Here is a 12447-nt window from a genome sequence, read left to right on the forward strand (position 1 = left end):
AGGAGTGAGATGTATCTGCTGTCTGTCTTCAGGATCTTTGTTCAGCTGCTTTCAGGTGGGATTATTATTTTTATTTCTCTTTTAAATGATGTTAATGTAGGGTGTGTGTGGTTAATGATGATAACAATAATACAAATTCATATGTACATACATATGTATATATATACATGTATATATATATACATACATAAATATATACATGTATATATATACATGTATATATACATACATACATAAATATATACATGTATATATATACATATATACATGTATATATGTATGTATACAGTCTGTGAGTTTAATCAAAACATCAGATTTGATTGTTGGTTCAGTTGTTGGTTCAGTTGATTCTGCTGCTGGTTCAGTTGTTGGTTCAGTTGATTCTGCTGCTGGTTCAGTTGTTGGTTCAGTTGTTGGTTCAGTTGATTCTGCTGCTGGTTCAGTTGTTGGTTCAGTTGTTGGTTCAGTTGATTCTGCTGCTGGTTCAGTTGTTGGTTCAGTTGTTGGTTTAGTTGATTCTGCTGCTGGTTCAGTTGTTGGTTCAGTTCTTGGTTCAGTTGATTCTGCTGCTGGTTCAGTTGTTGGTTCAGTTATTGGTTCAGTTGATTCTGCTGCTGGTTCACTTCTATCAGCTTCAAACTGAAAAAGACAAAAAAACACGACTTAACACGATTTCACATCAGCTGTTTCTATTGATATTTTAATTTCTGCTTCATTTGTTATTTATTGATTTGTTATTTTCTTGATTAATCACTGAATTGTTTAGTTGTGTTGTCAGAAACTGACAGCAGAGGATCTCAAAAAATGTAGATTAATTGATTAATCAGCTAATTGTTTCAGTTCGACTTTCAACCAGAAGTAGTATCCTGTATAGTAAACATGTAATAACTGGTTAATAACAGACTATAATGTAGCTGTCAGCAGATATAAATACATGATTAAGTGTTTATTAATGTTCAGTATTTGTTATAACTTCTCCTATGAAGATGAATTATTACAATACTTTTACTATATTATCATTGATTATCTTTTCATACAGCAGCCTCCACTTATTATAGTTGTTAATGAATACATTAATAAACACTTGGCTCAGCTTAAAGCTCCATTAAAGTCTGTTATTAAGTGTTTATTACATGTTTATATGCTGATTATAGATGATCAATAAGTGCGAGTGAGTGTTCGGTTAGGTTGATGAACAGAGAATGTACAATTTCCCCCCGGGGATCAATAAAGTATTTCTGATTCTGATTCTGAATGGAAGTTAAACCAGTGTTAATGTTGTTGTTGTTTACCTTCACAGCTATACTGCTGATGTCATCGTGGTGTGTTCAGGGTCTGCGTGTGGACGTGTTTCCCAGAAGGCCTTTGTTGAGACTGGGGGAGCGCCAGCAGGTGGTGTGTCGGGTTCAGGACTGTCCCGAGATGCCGAGCGTCTCCTGGTCCCTGCTGGGGGACCGACCTCTGACCGCCTCCTTCAGCACCAACAGGACTCAGTCTGTGGTGACCTTTGACCCCGTGATGATGGAGCATGAAGGAGCGCTGCTGTGTAAAGTCAGCTGTGGAGGAGCAAACAAGCAGATTAAAACCTCTGTACAGGTTTACTGTGAGTCCACACACTGCAACACACACTGTAACACACACTGTAGCACACAGCAACACACACACACACTGTAACACACTGCAACATACACGGTAACACACTGCAACACACACTGTAACATACACTGTAGCACACAGCAACACACACACACTGTAACACACTGCAACATACACGGTAACACACTGCAACACACACTGTAACACACACTGTAGCACACAGCAACACACACACTGTAACACACTGCAACATACACGGTAACACACTGCAACACACACTGTAACATACACTGTAGCACACAGCAACACACACACTGTAACACACTGCAACACACACTGCAACACACACTGTAACATACACTGTAGCACACAGCAACACACACACACACACACACACACACACACACACACACACACTGTAACACACTGCAACATACACGGTAACACACTGCAACACACACTGTAACACACAGCAACACACACACACACACACACTGTAACAGAATTTGAGAATTTTCATTTGATACTACTTTCAGTAATACAGTACTTTTTACTCCAGTACATTAATCTGACATCTTTAGTTACTTCCTGTCCAGTTAAAACCACGTATCTCCAGATGTTTGTGATAAACCACGTATCTCCAGATGTTTGTGATAAACCATGTATCTCCAGATGTTTGTGATCTCCAGATGTTTGTGGTGAACCACAAGGATTAAACTACCTAATAGTATATGAAGTACTTCAAACATCTACAGCAGTAAAATGCAACAGACACATTAGATAGAATAGAATCACTGACAGGGAACATTTTACTGCTACATGAACACGTCTACTGTGATACTGAGAATACTCACATACTTTTACTGTGATACTAAGAATGCTTACAGACTTTTAGGACTTTTACTTGTAGTGAAGTATTTTCACAGTGAAGAGGATGTGGCTCACAGTTAAACACAGAATTAATGTCCTTGTGTACTGTGAGACGTTTTTAACTTCATGTCTGTCCTCTGTGGACCACTTACTGTCCTCTGTCTCTCTGCTGGGTCCAGCCTTCCCATTAGGTCCTGTGATCAGCGGTCAGGACAACCTGAGGCTGGGGGCCGAGTCCACCCTGACCTGCCAGGTGTCTGATGTTTACCCCGCTGAGCTGCTGACGCTCACCTGGCTCAGAGGAGACACCGTCCTGCAGAGCTTTGTGGGAGATCCTGGATCCAGCTCGGTCTGGTCTGAATACAGATTCACCCCTCTGAACCAGGACTTAGGAGGAAACATCAGCTGCAGGGCCACACTGGACCTGCAGGACCTGCCTGCTGAAGACAGGACCAGAGAAACCACCATCCCCCTGAACCTGCTCTGTGAGTCCAAGCCCTCCAGTCTGATCCTGAGCTGCTGCTGGATCAGGCAACATGAGAAGAAAGATTTGCTCGTGTTTCAGACCACAAGATTCCAGACCAAAGTTCAGGTCTGGTCTCTGAGTCTTTGAGGTCTGAAGTAGTCAGACACAGGAAGAAGTTCTTCTCCTCATTTTACCTCATACGAGTTATTTTATCCCGATCGTCCAAGAAACATTCACACAGTCACATTTCAATCATGGAGAAGACGTTTGATTTCAGTAGTTGAGGGGACACAATCAGGTCTGGGGCCAGAGGGTCAACGTCAACAAGAGTCAGAGTCAACAGTCTCTAAACCTTAATTGATGAATAGAGCTCCGCCTCACTCGCTGCACGTGTTCTCATGAATCTGCTTTCATTCAGTTTTCCTCTAGAAAATGAACTCATCCCATCGCTAAACATGCAGTCCCTGTTCAGGGCGACTCTGTGATCAGGATCAGGTTCTGATCCTTGACGCTGGTTGTTTGAGCCACCACAAGGAGTGTACCTCCTCCTCTTCTTCTTCTTCTTCTTCACTGACAGCTGACCTAACCCTTCTTTAACTTTCCTTGTAGTTTTAACACGGTTGAGTCAAACAAAGTATTCTCAGCAGCTGTCAGCTCTAAATACTACAAAACCTTTTATTGTCCCTGAAAGTCTTGTGAATGATTTGTAGATGTCCTGCAGGACTCCTCAACAACTGAAACCTGAGGCACTTTCAGAGTCCTTCTAAACCTGGAAGAGCGTTATGAGGACATGAAGGGGACTGTTACTCTGGCAGACCACTCGCTCACAATCACAGAGCTTCTTCAACACTGTTGAATGTAATGAAATGTGCTTCTTCATCAGTCAGCTGACAGACCTGAACCCTCCTCATCTTTAGATGCTCCTGTTGTCACGGCGATATCAGACTCTGTGTTGGTGATGGCAGGCTCTCCGCTCACTCTCACCTGTTCTGCGGAGGGAAACCCCGAGCCGATCATCACCTGGAGCTTCAGGACGGCAGGAGGTCGGTCCGTGCCGCGGGGTCCAGGTCTTCAGCTGGTCTTCACGGCGGCAAGTCTGTCTGAAGCCGGATGGTATGACTGTGACGCCCGAAACACAGAAGGACACCAGACCGCTGCGGTGGAGGTCACCGTTCATGGTGAGAGTGAAGCTTCTTCTCTGAACTGAACCACTGGTCCTCCTGCAGATACTCATCTCAGTGTAGTTTCTGTATATTGAAAGTCCAGTAGTCCCAGTAAAGACTCCCATCATGTAGTACATATATATATATATTTCTCCTTGTTCACTCCTCACTGTCTCTTTGTTGTATCCTTGTTCTCTCCTCACTGTCTCTTTGTTGTCTCCTTGTTGTCTCCTTGTTCTCTCCTCACTGTCTCCTTGTTGTCTCCTTGTTCACTCCTCACTGTCTCCTTGTTCTCTCCTCATTGTCTCTTTGATGTCTCCTTGTTGTCTCCTTGTTGCCTCCTTATTGTCTCCTTATTGTCTCCTTGTTCTCTCCTTACTGTCTCCTTATTGTATCCTTACTGTCTCCTTGTTGTCTCCTCACTGTCTCCTTATTGTCTCCTTGTTCACTCCTTATTGTCTACTTGTTCTCTCCTTACTGTCTCCTTATTGTATCCTTACTGTCTCCTTGTTGTCTCCTTGTTCTTTCCTCACTGTCTCCTTATTGTCTCCTTGTTCTCTCCTTACTGTCTCCTTGTTCTCTCCTTGTTCCCTCCTCACTGTCTCCTTGTTGTCTCCTTGTTCCCTCCTCATTGTCTCCTTGTTCTCTTCTTGTTTCCTCCTCACTGTCTCCTTGTTCTCTCCTTGTTCCCTCCTCACTGTCTCCTTGTTCTCTCCTTGTTCCCTCCTCACTGTCTCCTTGTTCTCTCCTTGTTCTCTCCTTGCTGTCTCCTTGTTGTCTCCTTATTGTCTCCTTATTGTATCCTTACTCTCTCCTTGTTGTCTCCTTGTTGTCTCCTTATTGTCTCGTTATTGTCTCCTTGTACTCTCCTTACTGTCTCCTTGTTCTCTCCTTGTTCCCTCCTCACTGTCTCCTTGTTGTCTCCTTGTTCCCTCCTCACTGTCTCCTTGTTCTCTCCTTGTTCCCTCCTCACTGTCTCCTTGTTCTCTCCTTGTTCTCTCCTTACTGTCTCCTTGTTGTCTCCTTATTGTCTCCTTGTTCTCTCCTTACTGTCTCCTTATTGTATCCTTGCTGTCTCCTTGTTGTCTCCTTGTTCTCTCCTTACTGTCTCCTTGTTGTCTCCTTATTGTCTCCTTGTTGTCTCTTTATTGTATCCTTACTGTCTCCATGTTGTCTCCTTGTTGTCTCCTTACTGTCTCCTTGTTGTCTCCTTATTATCTCTTTATTGTATCCTTACTGTCTCCTTGTTGTCTCCTTATTGTTTCCTTGTTGTCTCCTTATTGTTTCCTTGTTGTCTCCTTATTGTTTCCTTGTTTTCTCCTTATTGTCTCCTTATGGTCTCCTTGTTGTTGTCCCCTTGTCGTCTCCTTGTTGTCTCCTTCTTGTTTACCTGTCAACAGCTCTAACACACCTGTCTGTCCTTCCCACAGCTCCGCCCACCAACACCTCCCTCACAGTGAGTCCAGGTGAGGAGGTGGTGGAGGGTCAGCAGGTGACGGTTACCTGCCACTCAGATGGAGCTCCGCCCACCACGCTGGTGCTGAGGAGGGAGGGGGTGGAGCTTCAGAGGACTGACCCCGCCTCCTCCTCGCTCGCCTTCAGCTTCTCCTCCGCCCTGCTGGAAGACTCCGCCAACTACCAGTGTGAAGCCTCCAACCAGTACGGATCCCAGCTGGTCACCAGTTCCATCACTGTCAGAGGTTCTGCTTTCAGTTTTATTTTCTCCTCATGAATCCTTTGTTCTCTTTTAGTTTTACTTTTAGTTCCTTTCTTTATGTACTTTTACAGTTACATCATTCTGGACATAAATACTTTTAGTTTTGTTTAGTTTTTGTTTTTATTGGCAGCTCCCGGAGCCCTAATCTGACATTAAATTTACAGGCTTCCCAGCAGGAGGTCCTTCAACAGTCAATGGACCGTTTAGATAACATTATTTAACAGAAGGAGTGAATGATGAACATGAGGGCTTATATTTATCCTATGAATCGTGCTGGAAGTTAAACCAGGACTAAAAATTATGATGTAGAAATAACAAATATCAAACACGTAGAAAAACCACTAAAATGTTTTAAATATGCAAACATATGATGCCAAAATGAATTAAAAGTCATGTTAATGTTTATTAATATGCCATTTCGATATTATAAACTCACATATCTTTAAATAACAAAGTAGAAGCTTGTAATTTTACTATGTCTGTCTGACTGGATCCTACTCTCTTTTTTCACACCTGTAAATGTTAAAATGCTAATGTTAGCTCGTCTTTAAGACAATGTTCTGTCTGCTCAGTGACACCTGAACATTTAACAGACTAAAGGAGGTGGATCAACAGTAGAAGAAGCCGGTTTGTTGTCTAGAGTCTCAGCTGGATGAATAAACGAATGACAACAGAGTGGAAGCTGGTTTGGATGTAAAATCTGTATCAACGTCGTCCGTCTGTTCCTCTTTCAGCTCACCCTCTGCAGGTGGAGGTGAGTCCTCCGGTCTCAGCAGAAGAGTGGGGTTCAGGTCTGGTCCTGACATGCAAAGCCTCTGGATGTCACCACCCTCCCATCCTCACCTGGAGGAGCACAGACCAGGACCAGACCGTCCTCCAGAGGACGCACCAGCAGGACGGTCTGTCCCTGCTCCACCTGCAGGACCTGGACCTCCAGGATCAGGGAAGATACAACTGTGAGGCCGAGTGTGACTCCGTCATCAGGACGGGAACCACCCAGGTCTATGTCCACTGTGAGTCTGATGCACTGAAACACGCGAGTCACCTGAGATCAGGTCTTTTTTACATCATTAATAAGTACGGTGGCTCAGAGAGGGCAACATGCTGTGAGTTTGGAAAACCTAGTTTTTATTTTCAGACGGTTTGTTAATCTGTTGTTGTTCAACTGTAACAAGAATCCTTTAAAACGCCTCCATGTAAAAATGTCCCACAGTTTGTTCAGTATTTGTCTTTTCATTCAAAAGTCAGTTAACAATTAACAACAATGAACTTTCCCCTAAATGTACAAACGAATTCAGAGAAAATCTCTTAACTCTAATTCTAAACTGCTGCTATTAAGAGGCCTTCATTAACCCTTAATGTGCCTCTGTTTGGTATAATTATTGTAGGTATAAATCAATGGATCATTTTATGTTATTTCTGACTTCCTGTCTGATGATCCCAGAAGTTTAATAGAAAAGAACGAACTGCTCAGAGATCAGATATGACCTCGTGACTCTGATTTGAATCAGTCTGTGAGAAACATCCAGATCTGAATCATCAGGATTAAATCCGATATTGAAACATTCCTGCAGGTCTAAGTGGGGGTCCAGAGTCCATCAGAGTCCTGGACTTCAGCCAGAGCTGCTGTGTGTTTGGACAGATTTATTTACTTGTCTCTCTGTTGGAGGTCAAAGGTCACAGAGTTTCCCTCTGTTGTTTTGCTCCAGAGAGCAGGAACACAGATCTGTCTTCAATCTGAACTGAGGAGGACAAACTCCAACGCTCTGACTGGCAGAAAGTGGGGGGGGGGGGGCAGACTTTAATATTAACACTCACTTCAGAGTTTTAACACTGACTCTGAGTCAGTTTTATCATGTCCAGTCAGAAGTTGAAGCACTTGAAGGTTTCTGGCAGGAACACAAAACTCCCTTTTTAGACTTCATCACATAAATGCAGACGGGTCTTTAAATGAGACTGAATTTCTCTCAGTTCCACATTAAAATGGTTTTATTCTCTTTTTCAAACATCTTCAGTGATTTTATTAAACGATGATGGAAGCTGCTCACTGGAGTTAACAAGAACTTCCTGTTCAAGTAGAAAGAATTCCAAGTAACACGAAATAATTGGAACACAACCCAGTTAAAGCATCATCACCAACAACAGAAAAATAATGTTAACTTGAGTTTGACGTCGAAGGACTAATCGTAAACTGACCAGCGGGACATGGATCCAACAGGACTGGTTGTAGGTGGACCTGATCCGTTTTCTCTTCTTTCCAGCGTTTCCTTCTGATCCGGTTCTGGAGGATCCTGATCCTATCCTGCTGGGTCAGGAGGCGGTCCTTCGCTGTGATGTCAGTAACGTCTTCTCAGCCAATCAGATGAGGATCCAGTGGCTGTCGGGGAACACAACGCTGATGTCAGAGTCGTTCAGGTTCTCCGGTTCCTTACAGAACGTCTCATCTGTTCTTCGGCATCAGGTCAAGGAGGATCAGCGAGTTCTGACCTGCAGAGCCGAGCTGCTGACGGAGGACGGAGATGTGTGGAGGTCTAGGGGGACCAGCGTCTCCCTGCAGGTCCACTGTGAGTGTCTGAGCATATGAAATCCTTTTCATTAAAGGCTTTTATTGTGAAGGAGCCGCTGGAAGTGGTGGTAAACTTTTTTTAGTTAGTTAGAAGACAGTCTATTGATCAAGTGTTGATACAGTTCAGCACCAAAATCTTACTTTGGAAACTACAAAAGGTTTCTCATACCAGAGAGTTTGCTAACTAGCTAACTATGGGTTGTTGGTAGACCAGACCAGTGGAACCAGTTACACCACAGTGATGGTGGTTGGACAACTGAGTGGGTCATGGCACTGCCTGATCAGGCCGTCGTACAAACCAGTTCGATTGAGTCTGACCAGACCTTATTTAAACCCTTTTGTATGTATGAATGAACATGTGTGCAGATGATACAGGTCTTTACTCAACAGGCTCAACAGAGCTGCCTCGTGGTTTAGAGTAAAGAGAGTCATTAAACCCTCAAAACTAAACCCATTTCTCTCTTTGCCAGAAGCTCTTTCATGTTTTAATGAACATTCAGTCGCTCAACTTCATGACGTGCAACACTAAACAGCCAGAGTCCTTATAAACTCCCGAGTGTTCACGGTTTTTAATCTCAGTTATGGTCTGTTTGTGTTTCAGATCCTCCGAGAAGAACCTCCCTCTCAGTGAGTCCAGGTGAGGAGGTGGTGGAGGGTCAGCAGGTGACGGTTACCTGCCACTCAGACGGAGCTCCGCCCACCATGCTGGTGCTGAGGAGGGAGGGGACGGAGCTTCAGAGGACTAACCCCGCCTCCTCCTCGCTCACCTTCAGCTTCTCCTCCGTCCTGCTGGAAGACTCCACCCACTACCAGTGTGAAGCCTCCAACCAGTACGCATCCCAGCTGGTCACCAGCTCCATCACTGTCAGAGGTTCTGGTTTCAGTTTTCTTTTCTCCTCATGAATCCTTTCAGATTTCTGTCCTCTGCCTGAAGAAGTAAGAACTCATTACTTACAGACATCAGGGGACTTGATGGAGGGAGAAAATAGAATAAAACAACATTATATATTTGACCTAGAATTTAATAAACACATTATTGTGAAGACAAAGAGAAAAAGAAACTTTTTCCACAACAGAAATGTCTCTTACTATTTCTATCCAGGTCTGTGTTGTGGGGCTTCAGGAAGTAACCAGCACCTTGTGAGCACTTTGTTACAAGTGGATATCAAAATGAATACTTCTTATTTAGTTTGTTTAGTCCAGAACATTTTCAATGTGAGATTAAAGCAAAGACTGTTATTAAACTAAAAGATAGGCAGTTAATAATAACAATAATAATAATAAACTGTATTTATATGGAAGCTTTCATAAAAGAATCAGCTCAAAGAGCTTTATAAGATAAAGAAAGAAAATGAAAAGAAAAAGAAAGTAAAGTAAAACAAAACAAATGAATTAGATAAAAATATAGTCATGGAACAGAATGACTGAAGGCCTAAGGGGCTTCATACGAAATGTCTGAGATTTCCAAAAATCTTCAGTCCTCCTTCCCGTCGGTTCAGCCTCCAGTTCTTACTTCGGCTGTTATCTGAGAAGTCGTCCTCTCACTCCTCCACATGATGCTGAGAGCTTCTCTGGACAGAAATAAATTGTGACTCCACTGCTGAGTAATGTGTCAGGCTGATTTAGACCAGATGCAGCCGAACTGGTTCTCAGTGTGATGCTGATTCAGTCTAGGTGTGTTAACACCTGAGGGAGGAGCTACAGAGTCACAATGGGAGGAGACATTTGTTCAGATAATCCCATGCTTTTTTAAAAAAAGAGAATTTTCTTTCCACAAAGGACAATTCATCTTTCAGTTTATGTGAAGAGGTTTTCGTGGGACAGCGACAGAACGTTCCTTAAAATAACACATAAACTGACATGAAGCGAGAATCCACATCCAGTCACATGACAGGGCTGTTAAAGGTCACAGGTTCACAGTTTAGAACAACTTCAAACCTTCAAACCTATAAATACATAAATAAACCAAATTCATCATGAACGTCAGTGATTCTCCTCTGACAAAGAAACAGGTCAAATAAATCAGATGTTTGATTTAAAATGTGGCACTGGTCGAAGGAAGAGTCTTGCTGAGTCAGCACAGATAGATATGACCTTTAAATAAACTCCCAAACTGACTGCTGACCAGTGAAGAGACGCCAGGACAGGCTGATGGGGTGGAAGTAGTTCAACAGAACAGAGAAAACAGAGAGATGTTGTGACTAGCATGTTAGCGGTTAGCTCTACAGTAGTTTGGTTGTAGACAGTAGTAGTCCTGAGTCTCTATGTCACCAAGACTCTATAACTAAAGACATTTCACAAAGACACGGATTATTTTAACAGCACCACTTCCTGGTGTGAGCAGACCCTCGGTTCCAGCACTTGAGGGATCAGGGTTTTTTTGCTTGTTTTAGTCGCTCCCTTAAAGCCCTCCAGAGTTACTCAGGATGATTACAGGATGACTGTAGTGATAAAACACCTGACGGCTGCCAACATGCAGCTGTGAGAGCAGGTCCAGCTCTTTGCTATCTGAAGTGTTCAGGAAGTGTCTTGTAATTACTTTCCACTTGAACTCCCTTCAAGGGCATTGGACATCAGAGAGACCTCCATACTCACACTATCAGTGTTCAGTTCAGGAAACAGTTTGACTGTGAGACAAAAGCTAAGTGGGGTTTGTTTGGAGACTTTATTGTTTCACCAAAATATGTCAAAAAACACGGCTCTAGATCTGCAAACATTAATCGACTCATCGATGAATCAATCAACAGAAAATTAACCAGCAACTATTTTGATAATCAATTAATCATTTCAGTAATTTTTCAATTTTTTCTGGTTTCAGAGGATTTGATGCTTTTTTTTGTCATATTTGGGTTTTGGACTGTTGGTCGGACAAAACAGCAAAGTACATCGAAGACGTCAGAGAAGTCATGAACGTCATTTTTACACTCGAATGTTTCAATGATGAATGGAGAGAATGATTACTGCACTGTTCATGGGAGAAGCTGTACATTCAGCCAAAAATGTAAATGTTTCTCGCTGGTTCACAGCACCATGCTCAGTGCTGCCACAGCTGGTCAGTAAAGATACTGCAGGATCAAACAATTCATGACGACTGGTTCCTAAAATGAGGGACTTCCTGCTGCTGCATCTAATATTTGTTCAATCTTTCTGATGTCCTCATTATTTTATGTTCTATTTGTGTGAATCATGTGACGAAGCTCTGACTTGAATCTGGTTTTGTGTGTTCTAGCTCCTCCAAGGAACACCACAGTCCTCGTCCTGCCATCTACGGTGGTCCAGGAGGGACAAAATGTCACCATCTGCTGCCAAACCATCAGCTTCCCGCTGTCAGCTGTGGTCCTGAAGAAGCTGACCAATGGGACGGAGCTACATTCCCCCAATGGCACCTTCCTATTGGTCAATGTCACAGCCGGAGACTCTGGGCTTTACCAGGTCAACGTGACCAACAACCTTGGATACCAGGTCAAAGTGTTCAGCATCAGTGTCAGAGGTCAGTGAGACCAGTTTACTCCCCTGTTTCTGTCTGATTGTGAAATGGTTTCATTTATTTGATTGAATGTTTTTTATTTTTAACACTTTGGAAACAGATTTGGTGTCGGTGAACACTTGTCACAATCTGTTTTAGTTTATTTTGAAGTCTTTGTCTCCTTTGTTTCATGCAGAGAGAAGCACCAGCCTTCCTCCCAGTCTCAGCGCCGTTGTCATCCCAGTCGTCTGTGGTGCCGCTGGGCTAGCAGCTGCTGCTTTGCTCCTCGACTATCTGAGAAGATCCAGGAAGAAAGGCTTCTATCAGCTGCCCCAGTCTGTTCCGCCTTCTGCCTGAGGCTAACACTGGGCTACCACCTCCCAACATGTGGCTTTCATGTCTCAGTATGTGGCTACAACATCCCAACATGTGACTACCACTTCCTAATGTGTAGCTACCATGTCCTGACACGTGGCTTTGATATGCTAACATGTGGATACCACCTCCAAACTTGGGGCTGCTAATTTGCAACATTTCATTTCAATGTCCCAAAATATGGCCACCATGCCCCAAAATGTGACTACCTCCTCCCAATATGTGGCT

At 43.2% G+C, this 12447-nt stretch overlaps 1 protein-coding gene across 1 annotated transcript; it reads left to right on the forward strand.

The window, feature by feature from the left end:
- Positions 1-9: 9 nt before the first annotated feature.
- vcam1b (vascular cell adhesion molecule 1b) lies at positions 10-12201 on the forward strand. Its single transcript, XM_070909547.1, has 10 exons — positions 10-55; positions 1301-1603; positions 2646-2951; positions 3850-4110; positions 5526-5795; positions 6547-6825; positions 8074-8376; positions 8980-9249; positions 11608-11868; positions 12041-12201. Exons 1-10 carry the CDS (start codon positions 10-12, stop codon positions 12199-12201), a joined length of 2460 nt encoding a protein of 819 aa, XP_070765648.1.
- Positions 12202-12447: the final 246 nt, after the last annotated feature.

The sequence above is a fragment of the Enoplosus armatus genome, chromosome 7 (assembly GCF_043641665.1).
Source record: "Enoplosus armatus isolate fEnoArm2 chromosome 7, fEnoArm2.hap1, whole genome shotgun sequence".
NCBI classification, from domain to species: domain Eukaryota; kingdom Metazoa; phylum Chordata; class Actinopteri; order Centrarchiformes; family Enoplosidae; genus Enoplosus; species Enoplosus armatus.

Excerpts from the sequence above, each read along its gene's own strand:
- vcam1b (XM_070909547.1), top strand. The coding sequence starts at position 10 with ATGTATCTGCTGTCTGTCTTCAGGATCTTTGTTCAGCTGCTTTCAG. Across the intron at positions 4,111-5,525 it reads GGTGGAGGTCACCGTTCATG|CTCCGCCCACCAACACCTCC; the intron begins GTGAGAGTGAAG and ends TCCTTCCCACAG. Across the intron at positions 6,826-8,073 it reads CACCCAGGTCTATGTCCACT|CGTTTCCTTCTGATCCGGTT; the intron begins GTGAGTCTGATG and ends TCTTCTTTCCAG.